We start from the raw sequence: 22,910 nt of genomic DNA, 5'->3' as shown, positions 1-22,910 counted from the left end.
TCAAGGGTAGGTGGTAGCCTTGAGCTGAAGAGCTCAGGGACAACACCCAGGCCAGAGTAGGGGTTGTCTTGAGCTGAAAAGCTCAGGGACAGCGCCCAGGCCCAGTTCAAGCCCCATGATACACACAAAAAAAATTCTGTAAGTCAACAAAGAGAAAAATATGAACAAAAGTACAAAATATAGACAATTGACTGAAAAGACAATTTTCCTGAGATAAGACGTGAATGTTTACTGAATGCATTAAAAAAATCCCTATTTTCCTAATCATTTGATAAACTCAACCACAGAATTCAGTGAGATTGACTAGGACTTTACATCACTTACAATTTTCATTAGTGAACCAAACAAAAAGAGTATTTTTTTTATATTTGGTTTTCACTGCAATTTCTTCCAGAAAGTTACCCAGAGTTTTTGTACCTCTCATGCCTTCCTGCCCCTGCTGGGATTGGCCAAATGCTCATTACCAACAGAACTTCCAGTGAATTACTCTCAACCTCTTAGAAGCTCAGGTGCTTCCATTTTAAATGGACAATGAAAACTGTCTATCTCCTGGGGTGGCTGTATGAAAAATATATAAACAAGCACCTATAGTATAACGAAGCTGTCTCAATTAATAGTCATTTCTTATTGGTGAGAGTAACAGTCACCTGGCTGCAGACGCAATCTTGTCCTAAATAGATAAGAAACAAGAGTTTGATGTCTCCTTCCCTGACCTGGAGCATGGAGACAGCTATAAATAGTGCTTTCCTGTCTGTCCATGGATTATTACTGGGAAATCAGAATGGAAAGAATCTTCAGCTGTTGGCTCGTCTTCTTCAGAGTAATTGGCGGATTGATTTCCAGCTAAAGGTGACATCTTTCTGGCATCTTTCTGATCCAGAAGAAACCTTTGGGTGGGAGGAAGGGAGGGGGCATTTTAGTAATGGAACTGTTCAGGGTGAAGGGGAAGAAACTCAACAGTTTACAGTTCATCTCCACTAGCAACAGAGCTCGTAGCACTCATATACTGATGATGTGGATAAGGATGGCTGCCACTGAGTTTCACTGAGCAGGGCTCCATAACTTAAGGATCTTACCAGTGATCTGATTATTATTCATGTATTTGGTTAATTTTAGGTCCAGTTTATTTTCCTATGAGAGGAGAAAAACCTAAAGGGGCCAGAAGTGGCCGGGAGTGTACACTAGTGGTAGAGTGCTTGTCTAGTATGCATGAAGCCCTGGGTTGGATTCCTCGGTACCACATATCCAGAAAAAACTGGAAGTGGTATTGTGGCTCAAGTAATAGAACTCTAGCCTTGAGAAATCCTAGGCAGGGCCAAGGATATGAGTTCAAGCCCCAGGACTGGCAAATAGATAGATAGATAGATAGATAGATAGATAGATAGATAGATAGATAGATAGATAGATAGATGGATGGATGGACGGAAAGAAAGAAAGAAAGAAAGAAAGAAAGAAAGAAAGAAAGAAAGAAAGAAAGAAAGAAAGGAAAGAAAAGGCATGGGCCAGAAATGAGATTGGTGGTAGAATGTATACTTAAGATCTTGGGTTCTTGGGCCAGGAGTTTGGCCTAGTGGTTCAAGTGCTTGCCTAGCATGCATGAACACCCGGGTTCGAGTCCTCCGTACCACATATAGAAAAAAGCCAGAAGTGGTGCTGAGGCTTAAGTGGTAGAGCTCTAGCCTTGAGAAAGTCCAAGGACAGTGCTCAGGCCCTGAGCTCAAGCCCAGGACTGGCAAAAAAAAAAAAAAGATCCTGGGTTCAATTTCTGTGATCACAGAAAACAACAGAAAGCTTTATGACACTGATTCTTAACATCCCCATTTTTGCTGGGGTAGAAACTGAGAGCTGGAAAGATACTTTGATAGGCCAGGCCATACTTTCAGATGAGTGGATGAACTCAATCCCCCTGACTAAATCTTAGCCATCCTCCTATGTCAGCAACCTGACCTTGCCAAATGGGCTTTAGCTCTGGAGTTAATAAGTTTGGCTTCTTCCTTTTCTCCTTCCTCTCATACATGGCTTTTCTTTTTGCCAATCTTATCTGATAAGGAGCTATCTTTTATGAGATCACCCCTCCAGACCGCATCTGCTTGAAGCTGGCTGGAATTGCTTCCCTGGTTGATGCTGGTAGGAGAAGTGACCATTCCCTGCCTGGCCACCTTTTTTTATGTGTCTTGTCCCACCCTCTGCTAGGCAGGAAGAAGCTTACAATCTAATGCCAATGTCCCCAATGTAGGGTTAGCTCTTCCGGTAGCCACTTACCAAGCGCAGTGGGCCGCTAACTGTTCTCTCCAATGGTACCCTTCCCTGTGCCTTCTGAGGAAGAACTCATTTCCAGGGAACTCCAATTCATAGTCATTGTTATATCTGAAGACCGCTTTCATTTGTTTGTCTGAGACAGGGTCTCACTTCATCTTCCAGAAAGGTGTACAACTCAAGATCCTGCTTCTGAGTACTGAACCCACAGGCCTGCACCACCACACACTGAGTGGAGCCTGCTTTTTCATTGTTTCTCTTTTCTTTATCCGTGGAGAGGTTGCTTCTAAGAGGGATGATTCTACCCCCTAGGGAGCACTTGGCAATGTTGGCTGATGTATGTGGTGTCACATTGCTGGAAAGGTTAGCCACTGGCATCTAATGAATGGCTGTCATGAGCATTGTATTGCACCCTACCAAGCATAGAACAGCAAAGAATCACCCAGCCACAAGTGTCCTTCATGTTGAGACTGAGAACTTGAAAAGTTCCAGAACCAGTGAACATGTAGGTAGGGCTTGTCAGTTGATCTGCATTAGCACTTAGAACGGCTTTTACTTGTGATCTCTGTGGAGTGACTGAGAGAGCACCTGACAAAGAGCTTTCCCAGGTGCTATAAATGGTGTGTGTGCTAGGCCACGTTGTCAGCCCAGGTTAATGTGGACAAACTCAGGGGGCCACATCACAAGCCCCATCCTGCTTCCTGTGTGTCCGTGTAAGTGTGACAGAGCCAGGGAGGCAGCCATCCAGTGGAGATTAGTTCATCGTAAACTGCTCGGTGGAAACCACTGTCAAACATAGGCTCCAATTTCTGGAGCTGTTGCATTATCAAAGTGGGGCCGTGAGATAGCAGTGAACAGTGACTGCAAAAAAAAAAAAAACAACAACAACAAAAACAACAACACAAAAAAAAAACTGTATGCCTCCTCTGGCCTCATTTCCAGAGTAGCCTGAAGCAGCTCAACATGGTTCAGTCTATATTAGTTTCCAGAGCCGTATTCTACTTACAATGAAGATGCTTTGTGGGATACATTGGGGATGTCATAGCTAGAAAAATAGGTTGTAAAACAAGTCATGGCATGTAGCAAATAAGAGCCACAGATTCTGTAGTCAAAATCCTACTTCATTTCTTCCTAGCTCTGTGACCCCACAGAGTGACTAGAGCGAATAATAACCTTTACTGATGAATTCTCTCATCCACAGATTGAAGCTAGAAATGTAATGCACCTTCTAAGGTTGTTGTGAAAATTCATTTCAATGGATCCTATAAATGAAAGAGCTGGACACTGGAGAGCTAGGAGACTGACATCTGAGAATTGTCATAGGCAGCCGGGGCAGACAAATCTGAGACTCTTAGCTCTAATTAACCAGCAAAAAGTCAGAAGTGGAGGTATGACTCAGTTGGTTGAATGCCAGCCTTAAGAGAAAAAGCACAGGCCCTAAGTTCAAACCCTAGAACCAGCACTAAATAAATGAGTAAGTATGTAAAAGACAGCATTAGGAGCTGGTACCAATGGCTCATGCCCATAATCCTAAACTACTCAACAATTAGAGTTCTGACTCATGTTAACCTTTCTCCCTCTTGGTTTTGCCATCTGTGAAAACTAACTTTAATGCTTCCTACCTCAGCAGCCTATGAATGGCCTTCGAGAAGAAACTAAACATGAAACACCCAGGTCTCACGTGACTCCAAGTGGTCCATTGCATGCTGGGAGGGCAGGCATCGTCTTGAGAGAACTGGAGGGAAAATCACAGCTGGCTCATCTGGCGACATCTGTGTCAGTCTAGGCCATTCTCTGTCTGGGGGTAACAACAGCTCATCCTTAGTCACCACCCAGAGATGATATAAAAGGGCCCTGTTCAGCCCAGGCTGACATCATTTGAATGAAATATAAAACCATCCCCTCAATAGATTCCTAAGTGAGGCTGGCCTAGATACATCCCCTCTCCTTCCAGTTCCTACAGAACTCCACATCTGATGAGGACTTTAATAGCTCACCTTGTTCTCTGGGTGGATAGCTTGATTTTTTTTTCTGGGCCAGGGCTTTGGGATAGGCTGTCTTTGGACTCTGTTCTGTAATTTAAGTCATTGGGGTGTGTGCACATCCAGACTCTGAATGGCAAAGGCATTCCTTCACACAGGTATTTGTAGTACCTATTCCTACCTAGATCTGGGGATGGTAAACAATCAAGGGCTCTTGTCCTGAAGAATCACATTCTCATGGCTATAACAGAGGCCGATAGGCATATAAATGCAAATGAAGAATACTACTCACAGAAGCAAGCAGTTTGCTGTAGCAGAGTGCCAGATTTATCCCATTGTTTTCCCTAAGATGGTGACACTGGATGTCAAGTCTGAAAGAGGTGAAAGAATCCAACCACACAGCGATCTGGGGCGGGGGGAGGGAGGAGGGGGAAGGTCCCCAGTCAGAAGGGACAGCATATGCAAATTCTCAAAGTAGGAACCCAGTTTAATTTTGAGGAAGAAGAAGAGGTCAGCTGTGTGAGAGGAAAAGCAGAGTGAAGTACAGTCAGGAAGTGCATGCGGGTACTGTCTGCCCGCAGAATGAGGAGATGGGTTCTGTGATCTGGAGATCGTAAGCAGAACAGGGAAGGGGCCCTTTCTGTGTCGGGAAGGCACCACTCTGCGTGGCCTTGCAGTGAGAAGGACCACAGTCAGGTTCTGTGGGACGAACAGACCTGGATGGAGACCTGGCACAAGATGGGTGCGAGACCTCAGGATGGGTCAGCCCAGAAAGTCTTGAAGAGTCACTTTTCACAGGCAGGCCCACGTGTGCTGAGTTTCCAGGAAAGTCAAATGGGAATATGGCATATAAAAAGGACTTACAGCTTCCCACTTTCTTCCCAAGACATGACTGAAGCTGGGGGGTTTCAGTCTTTATTTACAGTTGTTTGTCACTAGACTGTCATTATTCTAATGAATGGCCCAGTTCCACTCGGATGTGGAATTTCCTTTGGGTTTCTCACCTACCCATTCTTTCCTCTTCCATCTTCTAAGTCAGGTGGTGGGATTGGGGTCAGGGGTAGGGGGTGGGGTGCAAACTTGAACTGCACTGTAAGTTGTTGCATTGACAAGCTCTAGGAACCCGAATTGTCACTTCCCTGTAGCATTTCCTCATCTGACAGCTGACCAGCTGGACACAGTTGTGCCAGCCGCCATCAGGACTGGCTCTCTGAGGACCTGCTCTGGTCAGCTGCAGAGAAAGAGCGCAGGGAAATCCCAGACTGAGGTGGGAGCCCTAACCCTCAGCAGCCGCCACCCTGGAAAAGTGCTAGCAGAAGGTGTGTGCAATCAACTTTCCCGCGGGGTCTTTTTACACGATTTCGTGCAGGTGTTGCTGCTGTAAACTGGCACTGGGAAGGGGTCGGAATGAAATTTGCTGTGGTTTCTATGGGACTCAAACATTACGTTGTGTTTAGACTTGTGATCATTCTAGGCCCCTGAGGAGAAGAAACTCTGGTGTGGCACTAGAGGAGAAGGCATGGGTGAGAGTCAGGATTTTGTTTTGGTTTGTGCTGGTACTGCAACTTGAACTCAGGGCCTTGTGCTCTTGAAATACAACTCTACTTCCAGTTTGGGGGGGGATATTTTTGTGGAAAGGGTTAATTGAAGATAAGAGTCTCCTAGACTTTTCTGCCTGGAACTATCTTTGAATCGTGATCCTCAGATCTCAGCCTCTTGAATAGCCAGGATTACAGGCCACCAGTGCCCAGCTCTTTGTTAAGATCATTTCAACAAAAATTTTAGCTGAACATCTTAAGAATTGGTTCCTTTGAATTAGATAGTATTTACTTGTGCAGTAACCTTGTATACATTGTCCATGCTATGATCCAGGAGACGGAGTTGTGAGTTTCAAGGCCAGGTCCAGCATTAACTTGTGTAGCTTTGGGCCAGATCGAAGATAAGAGGGTGCAAATGCTTTCCCATCGTTGTTTACAAGTACTATGAGCATTCATGGACTTCAGAGGGTGCCTGCTATTAATGTTATTAAAGTGTCCAACACAGCATTGGAATCATGGAGGGTTGGTGGGAAGCAGCAGGTTCTCTCTCTCTCTCTCTCTCTCTCTCTCTCTCTCTCTCTCTCTCTCTCTCTCTCTCTCTCTCTCTCTCTCTCTCTCTCTCCTCTCTCTCTTTCTCTCTCTCTCTCTTTGTGTGTGTGTGTGTGTGTATTCCCTCAACTCTGGAGAACTTTTCTGGTATGTATGTGTTAGGTAACCAGCTTATAACTTTCTTTCATTCGTCTTGTTTACAATGCGTTACATCCTTCCTATGAAAAAGCCTTTTTTTGTTGTTTGTCTTAATAAGAGCATGCAAATTATAGAAAAGTTTAGCTATTGGTAGTTATCAGACTTCACACATATTAGCTTAGACAGCCAGGATGGCCCGGATTCAGAAATCAAAGCAGGGCCCTTCCTGCTTTAACCTTGGCCAAATGTTGCTCTGGAGAAAATCAAGGCCCACAATCTGGGGTCTCATTATTCAAAAAAAATTTTTTTAAGCTCTTTATCTAAGTCTTTATTATGTGGAATCTCCTGATTTCTGATATCATCAACTGCAGTTTATAGGTTTTGTTTAATGAACAAAATATAGGGCCGGGAGTTTGGCCTAGTGGTTAAAGTGCTTGCCTAGCATGCACGAAGACCCAGGTTTGATTCCTTGGTACCACATACATAGAAAAAAAAGCCAGAAGTGGTGCTGAGGCTCAAGTGGTAGAGCACTAGCCTTGAGAAAGTCCAAGGACAGTGCTCAGGCCCTGAGCTAAAGCCCAGGACTGGCAAAAAAAAAAAAAAAGAATAAAATGTATCCACCACTCTTCAACCTCTGGTTTGAAGAAGTAACAAAGGCAGCTTTTCTGTTGCTGGTGACAATCAAAGCATCCCCAGAACCCTGCAGTGGACAGGTTCAGGGGACACCGGGCTCTCCGACTCTTGGGCTAAAATGATCCTCCAGCCACCATCAGGGCACACTCAAGCATGTGTCTCTCTTCTGTGTGAACTGTCCAGTGGCTGTGTATTCGTGACCCTGCCTGCCACATCATGGGCGAAGCTCATGCTCATGGGTGGAGTTTAGAGTTCAGAGTGCCGGGTGAACAGCACGGGAGACAAGCTAGGTGTTTCTCAGCAGGTGACTCTCAGCAGATGACTCACTGCATTATGGTTCAGCCATTGGGTTGACGTTATAGAACCTCAAGGCCGACGCTCTAGAACCTTTGAAGGAATGAGCTCCATTGGTATGTGTTGGCATGGAAAAGAGCTCCAAGAAATCCTGAAGTAAATATGCAGAAAGCAAAATGGTGAATGGAATATGGCCCTGCTTAAATTGAAAAGACACACACTGAACAGACAAGTATTGCACACATGTGTCTTGTGTTTTTGGATGGTCACTTGCACAAAAAAATATGAACAGTTTATTTGAACATCCATTTTATCTAATATATTCATACTAAATTAAAACATCAAATGCAAAAATGTATTTTTAAATACTAATTCAATATATTTCTTAAATACTAATTCAAAGGAAAACATGATGCTTTCTTTTTCTGATTTTTCTGGAAGGAAACCTATTTTTCCTAGAGTAAACAAGTGAGTGTTGCTTGAACTTGGCAGTCTGTATAGGCTCTATTTTATTTTATTTTCAAGGTATGGAGGGCTTTGCTTTTCGCTCTCTTCTTTTACATATCGGTGACTAGTTCTTGTCATGCCTATTGGTGAACTCAGCGAAGACATTTTTAGGCTGAACACATTTCATAGACAATAAATAATAAAGTAGTCCAATAAATAATAAAGTGGCTGTCGTACCTAGCCCTGACACTGCTCTCCCCTTGTCCCCACAGATGACAGAAGGCCGGCACTGCCAGGTGCACCTCCCAGATGACAGAAGACTGGAGCTGCTGGTTCAGGTAGGTAGAGCCATCCTGGCTCTCCCTTGTGGGCAACCTGGGCTGGTAAAGCTGGTTGTGGTGAGGCTAGACCTTGTAGTCTACCACTTTCCTGCTGCATGGCAGAACTGGGACTAAGTAAGTATCCTTAGTCTTTCTCATAGAGAAGAAAGTCAAGCTGGATTGTCTTTGTGAGTGCAGTTCCATTGTTAGATTGTGGGACTGGAGGAACCATGGTGATTTAGCTCTTGTTGCTTGATTTTCTATTTCCCCAACACCCCCAGACCAAGTGTCAGAAATGGCAATCCCTGCAGACAGACCACACCTCTCTCAGGCCGGAAACCAGCCAGGCTAGACTTCACTTCTAGACCAACCTGCATTCTTCCTCCTGAGACTTGTGCCTGGCCCACTAAGCTTAGGCTTCAATTAGAATGAAAATAGATCGGGCTCTACGAGTTCCACAAGACTACAGCTTTTAGCCCCATTCTGCCTGCTGCTTTTCTCTTTTTCTTTTCCTTCTTCTTTTCTTTCCTCCTTTCCTCTCTCCTTCTCCAGTAGCCAACCTCTACCTTGTATCCTAAATTACTAGATTCAATTTAGAAAGAACCCTCCTGCAGCTCCCCGTTTCTTCCTCACTTCTAGCAAATCCAGCATCCCTCAGCTCTCTGGACATTCTAAGCCACACTTCTCACCAATCCCAGAACTTCCCCAAAGGTCCTAGACATAAAAAGATCCTCTGGAGTGTTGATGGGACAGGCACAGCAATGAACCTTAGGGAGAAATGGATAGCACTGGATTCTGAAAACCCCAGAACAAATGACCACCCCAGTGATCACGAGCCCTTCATGTCTCCTTGGTTGGTGCATTAAGGTAGAAACCTAAAGCTCCTTTGCATAGACTTATTGCAAGGATTTGTTAACAGTAAATACTAAGTGCTAATGTTCATTCTATCTCTCATCCTCCTGCCTTGAGCCTCGTCCACTGGTCACCACCAACCAAAATGATTCCCATAATCTTTTAGAGTTTCCTAGGCCATTAGGCAGTGAGATAGTTAATATTCTATTCTTGGCCACTAGCATTATGATCCATATAATTATTTTCTTTCCTGAAACATCCACATCTTAGTAAGCACACATGAGGAAAATGTAAGGTATTTCACAAAATTAATAATATGTGAAAGTGAAAATATCTTGTTGATGCTTCTATTCCTGTTTCCTCTCCTTCCCAAAACTCATAGAGAGTGGTCTTAAGAGTTGTTCCGAACAAACCAGAGCCACTAGAAACTATTGAGGGCTGAAAAGGGTAACAGAGAAAGGATCCGCCGTATCACGGTTAATCAGGGTTTTATTTTGACAGCCCAAACTCTTATCAAGAGAGTTGCTGGACCTGGTGGCTTCACATTTCAACCTGAAGGAAAAGGAATACTTTGGGATAACATTTATAGATGACACGTAAGTGTTCATAGTTTTTATTTCTTTGCCTTTTTACTTAAACTCCCTGCTTGTTGCTTTATATGATTAACCAAAAAGGAAGCTATCTGAGTGTGTCCTGCTTATTAATTCATGGTGTCTCTGTACTTTTCCTGTGAGTATTGCAAAAGGAAGAAGAAAAGGAATTCTGACTGTTTGAATAACTTAAAATATTGTTCTTTGTGTTTCAGAAACCTAAGGGTAAGGAATTCCTTTCTCTTAATTGCAGTTTGTCTTTTATACTTGCTTGGCTAACTTATAGCTCCGTGTCAATGATAAAAAAAAAAATACTCTTTGTTTATATCTTGAAACTGAATTTATGATTTGGGGTGGGTAGAAAGAAAGTTTCAGGACAAATCTGTGATCTATGTGAAAGATACATCAGTTATTATAGAATGAACTTTATAATTTCAACGTAGGTTGAAAGCCTTTAAGCTTCCATTTTGTTTTCTTTTACTTCTATTTTTGTGCTAAGTTGTAGTAGAGTGTTAGGTGTTTATTTTGTCAGCAAGGCACTTTCTGAAATGAAATAAGCACAGTATATAAAAATAAATTAATGATCATTTAAAACTACATAGGTAAATATATCTGGAATTATGAGCTCTTCTCTCTCTTTCTCTGTGCATGTATGTGTATAGGTATCTATCTGTTTTATGTCAGTCTAATTTGTTTACATTATATGCAGCCTATTTTCATTAGAGAAATCATTTACTCTTTCTGAAGAAAACTTCCCAACTGTTCCTTAAATATTTAAATTTAAGAAAATATTCTCCAGACACAAAAACATATTGGCCAACCATCCAGCATTCTCTCCATAACTCTGTTTAAATGGGGTTTTTATTCAGTTCTTCAATTCAACCAGTGGAAAATAATCTCAAGAAGGAATTTTTTTTTTTTTTTTACATTTTGTGCCTTAAAGTGATTTTTCAACTGAGTAAACAGCCTGGGACCTCCAAGCTGGCTGGACAAATCCTTAAGGCCTGAGCTGGGTAAAACTCAGGAATTGTCAGGAATTATAGAAAAGCCCATAGATAGTCTAGATTCAGTTTGCTTCCAAGGATTCAACAGAGGAGGAAAAAAATACACTGGGCATGCCACCTACCTCTGAATCACTTACAGACTCTTTGAGAAACAAGAGACTCCTCTATCTGCCCTCTACTGGACAGAACAGGAAATGCAAGTGCCCTCTGGCCACAAGTTCTGTCCAAGAAACAGCCACAGTTTATATGAAACACACACACACACACACACACACACACACACACACACACACACAATGAATCTGGATATAAATCAAAGAATAGCAAGCAATATATAACATCAAACCATAAATGCATAATGGCTAAGTTATATGGTATAAACTCAAATTGCTATAATCACTATAATTTAGGAGGTCACATAGATTTAAAACTAAAAGCATGAATAATGGAGTAATTTTATCTGTCCAAAAATATTCCGTGAATGCCCACTAAATGCCAGATGCTGTTGTATGTCCCAGCATTTCATCTTTGCAGAACTCAGACAAGATCCTGGCCGACTTGGATCCATATTGCAATGGTATTGTCTAGCACAGCATAGCAAACAAATGCTAAATGACAAAATAGAGGAAATTATAGGTGTACTGCAGAGCCTAAGTGAGGGATCATATGAAGAAAAGCTTGTTGGGTGGGCACAGTTCTAGGCAGGGTGAGTCAGGATGGCTTTCTCTAGTGAAAAGCCAGAACCAGCTCTACAAAGTTTGGGGAAACCAATCCTAATGAATGCCCATGCAGAGGGCATGAGGCCGAACTTCCCTTGACTTTTTTTTGGTTTCTATAAAAAGAAAATAACCAGCCAGGTGCCAGTGACTTGCCAGCCATCGCTAGCAATCCTAGCTACTCAGGAAGCTGAGATCTGAGGATTGTCCTGCCTTGTGTTCCTCTTTATGTGACTCCACTGCCTGTCTCAGAATGATGAGCAGTTGGCAAAGATACCTTCTGGTATTGGCTGCATTTATTTTCAGAAAATATATGAGTTGAGCTGTTGGTGGGGAGGAGGACGGAATGGAAGAACTAGGCCATTTCCACCTTTCTCAAGCACAAGCCTGCAGAATTGCTTCTAAGTTTGTCGCCTTGGAATGTCTTTGGCACAAGCTTAGTTCTCTTTCTTTGTCTGATAAATATTTTTAGAAAGTTTTTTCTTTCTGTATAACACCCCACCACCACATGCATGTGCGCACACACACACACACACACACACACACACACACACACACACACACACACACACACACACACTCTGCACTGGGCAGAGTGCTGGCTGACTTGCATTTTCCAGCCTGCGCTCTGGGTGAACTTCGGTAAACAGAGAAAGGCAAAGAGAATGTTTTGACAATGAGACTCACTACTGTCTGCACCCCAGTCCTCTGAGCAAGAAGAGAAGTGGACAACTAGATTGCAGTTACATAATGAAAGTCCTGTTGATTACCAATGTGGGGGAAACATCCATGGCCTTGCTGGACAGAGAGGAATCAAATAATTGAGGGTCACACACATGCAATAAGAGGTTCCAACCATTTTCATTTCTACATGCAGTGCTGTAGTTCTCCCCTAGAGGGCAGTCTTGGCCCTCCTATGTCAGGGGCTGTTAGTTGTCCAACAGTAGTTCACACACACACACACACACACACACACACACACACACACACACTCACTCCCCTCTGTGCCCAAGTTCATCTTCCCCCTTCCTATGCATTGAAAGACATCACTGAGCAAGCTTTGTTGATGAAGAAATAACAAACAGAATTTACAGCAACTGTGACTTTGGGTCAACATCTGACGGGCTGGAGATGATAGAATTCTGGCCAGAAAGAAAACTTTGGCTTATAATTAATCTGCCTAGCCTGCTTGGTGTAGATATGCCTATCTTTCCAAATTGATTAATGCTTGTATTTGCTAATGAAAATACATGAAAAAAAAAACAGATTATGAGCAGTTAGCAGTCATGTTATCACCATAATTCAATTATGGACCATTTTTATTTCACTATTCTTCAGAATTTGCTCCTATTGATTATTGGCATTTTGAAAACTTTTTTTTTTTTTTTTTTTTTTTTGCCAGTCCTGGGCTTGAGCTCAGGGCCTGAGCACTGTCCTTGGACTTTCTCAAGGCTAGAGCTCTACCACTTGAGCCTCAGCACCACTTCTGGCCTTTTTCTATGTATGTGGTACCAAGGAATTGAACCCAGGTCTTCATGCATTCTAGGCAAGTACTCAACCACTAGGCCAAACTCCCGGCCCTTGAAAACTATTTTTTAATTAGAGAATTTTAAAAGTTAGCTAGGGTCCCTTGGCTCATGCCTGTAATGAAACCACTCAGAAGGCTGAGTTCTGAGGATCAAGGTTCAAAACCAGTCTGGGCAAGAAAGTCCCTGAGACTCTTATCATCAATAAACTACTCAAAAGCCAGAGGCACTGTGGCATAAGTGGAAGAGCACTAGCCATGAGCAAAAGAAGCTCAGACCCAGAGTTCAAGTTTTAGGACCAGCAAACACACACACATACATACACAGTTACTTTATGCTGATTGTAGTAATGCATAACTGTGATGCCAGCACTTGAGAGGTGAAAGCAAGATGGAGAACATGAGACAAGCCTAGGCTATACAATGAGACCCTCCCTGTGTCACACATACTAATATGTATATGAGTGTGTATTGTATATACAGATAATATTACGTAATATAATACATGTGATAATCACATCTATAACATAACACCATGTTACATACACATGAAGATCTCTTTAGAAAAGCATTATCATGGTTGAGACCTATCCTTTGGGTTACTTCTGCTCTCTAAAACTAGTACTGTATATATTACTAGTACTGTGCTCTGTGCCTAACCTAACTGGGGTGTGCTGTGTGTGGTATTCTACAACATTCCTTCCTATAAACTGCTGGTATCCGGCTTATACTACACTTTTTAAATGTTAACATTGCATCTTACAAATTGTCCAAAGTATGTTTGAAGCAGGTTCTCTAGACTATTTTATGGCTGCACTGTACTTCCCTGTCTAGCTTTTAATCCAATTATTTTGATAATACCCTACAGAAAGACACTTGGGTTATTTCTACTCTTTCTGCTTTAGTAGTTAATAGTGAGAAACTTGATCTAAAGATCATTTTTACGGTGTACACGCTTGGAAGTGGTGGTTCAGAGGCAGAGGTAGTTCTGATGGAAATTGTAAGATGCATCTTAGAAGGGATGGTCCCAGGTTCAACTCCTGCCTTCAGTTTGGGGGGGTGCAGCCCCTCCATTCCTTGGGTTCCGCTCCCCTCCCTGACCCCGAAGCTCTGCCAGAGCTGTGTGTTACTGGTTTTGGGGTTTCAATGTCTGCTTTGCTCCACAGAGGTCAGCAGAACTGGCTCCAGCTGGATCACCGAGTTCTTGACCACGACTTGCCCAAGAAGCCTGGCCCAGCCGCTTTGTCCTTTGAAGTCAGGTGTGTGCTGGGACTCGCATTTCATTGTTTTCTTTTCCTTGTTTTAGTTTGTGCGGAGTTTTCTTTTTTTACATTTCTAGTGATCAGAGTTGGGGAGAGGGGAGGGAGAGAGAGAGAATTAAAAAGAGAGGAGAAGCCAGGTACTAGTGGCTCACACCTGTAATTCTAGCTTTCAGGAAGCTGAGATCTGAGGATTACAGTTCAAAGGCAGCCCGGATAGAAAAGTCTATGATACTCTTATCTCCAACAAACTACTCAATAAAAAGCTGGAAGTGGCACTGTGGCGCAAGTGGTAGAGTGCTAGCCTTGAGCACAAAGTGGTTCAGGGCCAAGGCCCAGAGTTCAAGTCCCAGGACCAACAGAAAAAGGAGGAGGAGGAGGAGGAAGAGGAGGGGGAGAGAACAAAAGAAAGAAAAAGAAAGAAAGAAAGAAAGAAAGAAAGAAAGAAAGAAAGAAAGAAAGGGGGAAGGAAGGAGAGAGAGAGAGAGAGAAAGAGAGAGAGAGAGAGAGAAAGAGAGAGAGAGAGAGAAAGAAAGAAAGAAAGAAAGAAAGAAAGAAAGAAAGAAAGAAAGAAAGAAAGAAAGGAAGGAAGGAAGGAGCCAGGCTTGGTGGCTCACGCCTGTAATCCTAGTTACTCAGGAGTATGAGATCTGAGAATTGTGGTTCAAAGCCAGCCCTGGCACTACAAAGCCATAAGACTCTTATCTCCAATTAATCACTAGAAAATGGAAAGAGGGGCTCAATGGTAAGGCAGTAGCCTTACCACTGAAGAGTTCAGTGACAGCACTCGGGTCCAGAGTTCAAGCCCCATGAGCCCACCACCCAAAAAAAGAAAGAGACCTGTTCAAACATTATCATGTAAAAGAGACTTTACTTTCTTGATCCTGTTACCATAGACACCACATGGAGCTATTTTCTTTGAAGATGAAAGATTGAAACACTTATTTCTCAGTGCCTCTTACATCAATTTAAGGCTAAAATATCTGAGCAATACATTTTAATATATAAGCCTGTTGCTTATTCAGTATATTCGGAGGATGCTAAGTGTTTGAAATTGGACAGACATTTGTTATGACATTTTATATTGGAATAACACTTCGTTAGAGACTTGGGAATAATGGAATTTTGCACACTGTCTTCACTGGAAAGGAAGAGACAGTGTAAACAAATAATCAGGGAATGTATTATCTTAACAGCTCAGAGATCTAAGCACAATGCAAGCTCTCCTTTAAAAAAATATTGTAAAGGTGATGGACAGGGGATTACAGTTATATAAGTTAATGAGTATAATTCTTTTAAACACTGATATCCCTCCCTCATTTTCTCCTGTTAACCCCTCCCCAGGCCTCCCCCCACCCAAGTTGTAAAGCTCATTTCCAATGTAGTGTCTTGTATCCTTGTTGTATTAGTTCATCCTTTGTCCTGCTGTTTCTGTGATCCCTTTTCCCTTCCATGGATCAGATAAGCGTATATACAAGACAAAGGATACAGAAAACTAAAACAGAAAGAAAAAATAGAAATAACTGCCAACACAGTAAGAACTGCAAACATAATAACCTCTTGTTTCCAATTCTTGGAGTTCATTTTGACTTAGGCTCTGAGCTCTGCTGGGGAGTCACTTAACTCTATCCTAAAATGAATGTGTACATACTCTGGCTTCTCTTCAGATCATATAACTCCTTTGCCTTTTAATATGAGTGTGTGTAACTAAATCAGTGATTTCTGAGTCTACCCAGCATGTGTACTTCTTATTAGTAGTAGTAATCTGAGATAAATAGAATATTAGAAGTAAGTCATTACAAAATATTAACAATTGAGCTGAGAACTCCTCATGTGATAGTTCTGTACCCTCTAAAGACAAAGGATTTTTTTTAAAAAAATAAGCTGAAACCAACACTGGTAGCTCACACCTATAATGCTAGCTTCTCAGGCTAAGTTCTAAGAATCATAGTTTCAAGCAAACTTGGACAGAAAAGGCCATGAAACTTTTGTCTTCACTTAACCACCAAAAAGCTGGAAGTAGAAGTGGCTCAAACCTGTAATCCCAGCTACTCAGGAGGCTAAGATCTGAGGATTACAAGTTTGAAGCCAGGCTGGGCAGGAAAGTCTGTGAGATGTTCATCTCCTATACATTACTCAGAAAGAGCTGGAAGTGGCCCTCAGGAGGCTGAGGCAGGAGGATGTGAGTTGAAGGCTAACTCGGTCAACAGAACCAGACCTGTGTCTTTCATCTTTGTGCACACGTGTGCTCTGCCCATCATGGAATGACTCCTTGAAAGCAGTATGTCCTTGAAACACTAACCCTGCCCATTGATTTCGCAACCAGATTTACAACTAATTCTTGGACAGCTGCTGTCAGGTCTGTCTCAAATCTTGGAAATACTAAGGGATAGAACCCAGTCTTCCATCTCTGAAGACATTCCCAGAGCCCCTAGATCTTTCTAGTAGGTTCCAGGAATTCCAGGGTAACCTGCTGTTGGCCCAGAAGCTTCATTTCCTCCTCCAAGCCTCATGCCCACAGCAATCCTCATCACTGGCATTACTGTCCCTTAACTGCTTGCCTGTTTGAAATCCTTATCAGTTTATTTTTAATTATTTTCTTAATTCCTCCTCCCAACTGGATTGTGAGTCCATTATAGTCTTTATTATTTCAATTAAGCAGTTGTTGTTACTCCAATTAAATAAAATGATATGATAAAGCAAAAGTACACACCAAAGAACTGAGTGACCTGACAAGTCAGCGAGTGGACAGTCGTTCTAGGCTTGTCACATACCCTGGTGCAATCCCTCGTCTCTCTAGGTCTTACACAGCTGACTTGGAGAAACAAAGTTGCAGGGATTCCTCTATGTCAGGAAACTTCACCCTCCATGTTGCATGGGCTGAAAAGAGCTACAAACATGTCCTATGGGGGTACTGTCTTGACTTTGGTCAGGGAGCCTGGAGGACTTACTTTAGATGTGGTCACCATCCCTCTTGCGGCAGTACAGCATTTCCCAGTGTGCTGGGTCACATGTGTGTCCATCTCCTTGGTGGACAACTGAGGCGTGCGGTCACCCTGTACTTCCTGCACAATGAGAAAGGATTCCTTCCCATGGTCGCAAGGTTCAAGAATATGCACTGCTGAGACTGAGGATGTGTATGTGTGTGTGCACACGTGCCAGTCCTGGGGCTTGAACACAGGGCCTGGGCGCTGTCTTTGAGCTTTTGTGCTCCAGGCCTCTACCCCTTGAGTCACAGCTCCACTTGCAAGTTGTTTTTTGGTTTGGGTTTTGAGGTTTATGTGTTTTGATTTTGGTAGTTTTGGGGGTTGTAGGAGTTATTTGGGGGGCTTGGGGAGAAGTGAGAGTCTCATGGACTTTCCTGTCCTAGATGGCTTTAAACCATGATCCTCAGATATCAGCCTCCTGAGCATCTAGGATAATAGGCAGAGCTACCCACACCCAGTCTACTGAGTACTCAGATTGCAGTAGTAAGCCACCAGTGCCCAGCAAGTTGAGGGGCTTTGTAAGTCTATATAAACCTATAAAAGCAGAGAAAATGTCTAGAACAAGTTACACAAAACACAAAAAAACAACTTCTCCCTCACTTTCCTCACTTCCTTTTTTCATTCCTTATCAGACACCTACATCTCTGCATTGTCCCAGATCTATAGGGAACCAGGCAAAAGTCTCTGTTTCATAGTCAGCAAATGGACAACTAAATCCACAACTTCTATCCTTTCAGTTTATCCATTCATCTGCTAAATAGTTAATGGGATCTGATCCGATCATGTCTAGTCCCCTGGTAGCTGTTGGGGACACAGCAGTGATGAGAGAGTGACAGAATCCCATCCTTCTTATAGTCTGTGGAGGGCTCGCTGACGTGAAATAAACATACAAGGTGCCGTATGGAAGGGATTCCAAGGAAAGAAGGACTTCTGGGAAAGGAAATGAGCCAGGGTGGCATTTTAAGTAGAGTGGTCCCAGAAATATTAATGGAGAAGTTGACCTGGTCAAAGACAAGGAGGTGAGGTAGCTGAGGAGCCAGTGCACCTGCACAGGTTATGGGGCAGAACCAGGCCTGGCACAAAGTAGCCCCTGGAAGGAATCATGTGTCTGGAGAGAATCTGTAAAAGAGGAGCGTGGTACTGTGGGGTTGGACTGCAGAGCACGAGGGCTTTGAGATGGGGATAGTAATCAGGTTGGCATTTGAAACAGACTCATTCTGACTTCAACACTGAGGACAGCATGGAACAGGCATGGGAGGACAACTATAAGACTAGATAGGAAGCTGTTGGAATGGCCCAGGAAAATAAATTGGTGAAAGCCAGGCATGGAGGCACACACCGGTAATTCTAGCACTTAGGAAGGTCAGGCTGGGATAAGGGAGTTTAAGACAGCTCAAGCTCAAAAATCAAAAATAAGTTAGGCACCAGTGGCGCTCACATCTGCAAACCCTAGCTACTCATGTGTCTGAGATGTGAAGTTTCAGTTTTAAGTCATCCAGGGCAGGAAAGTCTGTGAGACTCTTAGCTCCAACTAAGCATAAAAAAAGCAGAAGTATCCCGGTGAGGTGGCTCACACCTGTAATCGTAGCTACTCAGGAGGCTGAGATCTGAGGATCAAGATTCAAAGCCAGTCCAGGCACTAAAGAACCAGAGACTCTTATCTCCAATTAACCACCAGAAAACCAGACGTAGAGCTGTGGCTCCAGGGGTAGGTCAGTAGTCTTGAGCTGAAGAGCTCAGGGGCAGTGCCCAGGCCCAGAGTTCAAGCCCCACAACTGACCCAAAATAAAGGCAGAGTAGAACTGTAGCTTAATATAGTAGAGGCTCAGCCTGGAATGAAAAAGCCAGGAGGGGCCGGGAGTTTGGCCTAGTGGTTAAAGTGCTTGCCTAGCATGCATGAAGACCCGGGTTCGATTCCTCGGTACCACATACATAGAAAAAAGCCAGAAGTGGTGCTGAGGCCCAAGTGGTAGAGCTCTAGTCTTGAGAAAGTCCAAGGACAGTGCTCAGGCCCTGAGCTCAAGCCCAGGACTGGCAAAAAAAAAAAGAAAAAGAAGTTTGCTATCTACTTTAATGTAGAATAATGGTAATATGTACTGGACTGAATGTTTGACAGTTTTTGAGCTATATCTACTATACTACTGTTCTAAGGGGTAAATAAGTGTGTGGTTGGTCCCATAATACAGGCTTCAGCTCTGAAACACAAGCACTTTTATGCACAATGCGGGGGGGGGGGGAAACCCTTGAAGATGAAGCCATGCCTTCCTTCCCTTTATAACCTTGACATCAGCCTTTTCCCCAGTTACAAAATCTCTGAGATACACAGTAAATACTTGTGAGGGCTATCTGTGCATAAAGGCAATAATTCACTTCTGTACCCTCACTTAGTCAGTTGTTCATTTTCCTAGGAGTCCACGCCTCCCCCGTGGTTCTAGGGACTGCTCCAGGCTGGGGGAGTTGGCTGTCTCACAGCTCTAAATTATCTTCACCAAACACATGGGCCTCTTTGGTAATGCAGCCCAGATGTGAGCATTTTTAAAGCCTGATAGTGAGGAAGCAAACAGACACTTATGAGTGCCAGGACTTGGCCTGACCCCACTGGAAATGCTCCATTCCCACTGGGAGGGCAGCCAGGGGTGGCTCAGCCTGGTACCACTCAGTTCCATCCCCCAGGAGCTCAGCCATTCTCTCCCCCTTTGGTTTTCCTTCTCCTTCCATTTCTTCCTCACACTGGGCCGGCCACATTTCTATGCTCTTGAACTGTAGATGTCCACCCCGTACCCCGTGGTGCCTCTAAAACACTATGATACTTGGTGCTGTGGGATTTTGTTTTGTTTTGGTTTTGGAGTTTTGCTAGTCCTGGGGCTTGAACTCTGGATCTGGATGCTGTCCCTGAGCTTCTTTTTGCTTAAGGCTAGCTCTCTGCCACTTGAGTCACAGCACTACTTTGGGCTTTCTCTGAGTAATTTTTTTAAAGATAAGAATCTCATGGACTGTCCTGACCTAGCAGGCTTGGAGCCTTGATCCTCACATCTCAGCCTTCTGAGTTGCTGGGATTGTAGGTGGGAGCCTCCAGCACCAGGCAGATTGCTGCCTTTTTGTTGGGGTTCCTAAAAGTGAGGAGCCTTTGAAAACAGTGAATTTCTTCTCATCATCCCCATGGCCTGGAAGGATGCAACACTGAGTTTAACTTGGGCGTGTATGTAGTAATTGCCTGTAATCCCAGCCCTTGAAGCTTGAGGCAGGATTCATGAGTTCTAAATTCAAGAGCAGCCTGGATTATATGAGACCTTGTCCAAAAAATAAACAAAGAATCAAAAACAAAGACGGGGGGGGGGGGGGGGGGGGGGGGAGGAGGGAGGGAAAAATAAGAGAATTGACTAACTCAAAGAAACATCATGACTACAACTAATTAGGCCTCATATTCCACCACTTTTCCTTTTTAGGAACATTTTGCTCAGGATTTTCAAGTAGTTGTATGAAGGCCTTCAGTTTCACATGTCAGTTATGAGGATAGTACATTTTGCTTGGTTGCCCCTCCATCCTTCTCCCCAATCTTTACCATCATTTTTCTTAAGAGAACCAAATCCAAGCAACATGTAAAGAATTGAATGGAGAGCTGTTGTGGAAAGCTAGGTGAAAGAATGATGTGCCCATCATGAAAACCCCATCATCAAACACTTGAACGCCGAGAAAAAAAATTCTTTACAGAGTTAACACGAATTAATCTCTGAGTAGAATGACTGTAGGAATGAGTTTTCTTTCTTTCTATTTTTCCTTGCTTCTTTTTTCCCCCCTGAAATGAACATATTACTTGAGTAAATCTTCTTTGAATGCAGCTATGAAGATCCATAAAAGCAAGAGGCCATCACATGCCTGTGATAGGAAAGCATGAGTTATTTTAAAGCCCTCAAAACTTAGCTGATTTACAATAAGAAGAAGACAGAGGAGCTCATCTTTTCAGGGAGGAATGTGATTTAAAAGCCCAGAGTAATAACCCATTCCTCCTACTCGGACCCCTCAGAGACTGCTTGACAGGACTGGGCCTGTGAGTCAGCCAAGACCTTACCCACCCACCACACTCCCATCTGGATGGATGCACAATGTCTCAGAAAGTGCAGCTGTAAGTCAGCCATGACCCAGTGTGTGGGGGCAGGGGGAGGCATCGCCTATGAGAACTCATTACCCTAAGGATCATGGGAGTTCAAAGGAAGACACACAAATCCTCTAAAAGCCATTCTCAACTCTGATCCTACTTCCTTTTCTTTTCTTTCTTTTTGCTCAGTTGTAGGGCTTGAACTCAGGGCCTGGGCACTATCCCTGAGTTTGTTTGGCTTTTTTTTTTTTTTTTTTTGCTGGCACTCTACCATGTTGAGCCATATCACCACTTCCGTTGTTCTGGTAGTTAATTGGAGATAAGAGTCTCATGAACTTTCCTGCCCCATCTGGCTTCAAACTTTGATCCTCAGATTTCAAGCTTCTGAGTAGCTAGGATTCTAGGTGTGAGCCACCAACATCTGGTTAGCTGCAGAAGATTTAACTCAGGGCATCTTAGTGAAAATGCTCACAATAAGTAAGCACTTTCCAAAGAAAGTGCCTTTGGTAAAAGACTGAAACACAAGGACTTTCTTTTGTGAGCCTGGGATGTCTCCTTGAGAAGCCCTGGGCTACTTTTAACTCAGAAGCCTATGGAGAGGTGTGGCCTGAGAGCCTCAGTCTGTGGACATACTCCCAGTAAACTTGAGGTCATGCCCCTGGACTCTGGGATGGAATGGCAGGTTCGGAGAGCCTGTAATCAGATGCCTAGGCAGAAGTAAACTCCAGGACGGATGGCCAGAGGATAGCGGGGAATGAGATAGGGACCTGTTTGCTGGAACTGGGAAACAGCCAGAGGCCTAGACTTCAGAACCCAGGTAGACCCTGAGTCTGCTTGCCAGACATCTGTTTAGGATTGGATGAGTCATGAACTGGCTTTGATGCTGGGCCACCTAGCAACCCCCATGTGGTTTTGTCTCAAAGATTAGCCAAAGAATTAGTCAGACTGATAGGTCCTTTGCCTGGCATGGCCTCCCTACCTTTGTCACCTGGTGAACTCATGCATTCTTTAAGACTCAGCTCAGTTTTCCTCTCTCCTGTACCACTCAGTGTGGTGGATTTCATCTGGGCAATATTTGCTCTCTTGAGTTCATCCCAGCCCAGTGGTTGGTACCCACGGTATTGGGTATAGGTGATGGTGGCATTGTACCATCTTGGCTTATAATACTTGTCATTTGGAGAAAGGGTTCTTAATTTATTTTCTAGTACATTTGTGTGTCATTGGTGTGTGTTTGTGTGTGTGTGTGTGTGTGTGTGTGTGTGTGTGTGTACTGGGGCTTGAACTCAGGATCTCATGCTCTTGGTATCTCAATATCTGAGTCCTATTAGGTAGTCAGTAAATGTTTGATGAATGAGTACATTATATATAATCATGTATAATTAGATTAATTGAGTAGTCTGTTCATTCTATCATATTTATTGATGTACTCCCAACCATGTCTAAGATCATTTTTTTCAAATAGCAAGTATTCATTAAATATTGAATAGAGAAAGAAATCTACAAAAATAAAAAGTTTGGCCTAGTGGTTAAAGTGCTTGCCTAGCATGCATGAAGACCCGGGGTTCGATTCCTCGGTACCACATACATAGAAAAAAGCCGGAAGTGGTGCTGAGGCTCAAGTGGTAGAGCTCTAGCCTTGAGAAAGTCCAAGGACAGTGCTCAGGCCCTGAGCCCAAGCCCAAGACTGGCACAAAAAAATAAATAAATAAATAAATAAATAAAAA

At 43.3% G+C, this 22,910-nt stretch overlaps 1 protein-coding gene across 1 annotated transcript in view; it reads left to right on the top strand.

Annotated features, from left to right (window-relative positions):
• Frmd4b (FERM domain containing 4B) overlaps positions 1–22,910 on the top strand; it is a 132,308-nt gene that overhangs the window by 27,789 nt on the left and 81,609 nt on the right. The window contains exons 2-4 of the mRNA XM_090323916.1: positions 8,110–8,175; positions 9,511–9,605; positions 14,011–14,103. Of these exons, the coding sequence (XP_090180042.1) occupies positions 8,110–8,175; positions 9,511–9,605; positions 14,011–14,103 (254 nt within the window). The remainder of the gene's footprint in view (positions 1–8,109; positions 8,176–9,510; positions 9,606–14,010; positions 14,104–22,910) is intronic.

Source organism: Megascapheus bottae, chromosome 2 (assembly GCF_031878675.1).
Source record: "Megascapheus bottae isolate mThoBot1 chromosome 2, mThoBot2.hap1, whole genome shotgun sequence".
NCBI lineage: Eukaryota > Metazoa > Chordata > Mammalia > Rodentia > Geomyidae > Megascapheus > Megascapheus bottae.
The sequence above is the reverse complement of the archived record's forward strand: the minus strand, read 5'-3'. Positions and strand labels throughout refer to the sequence as shown.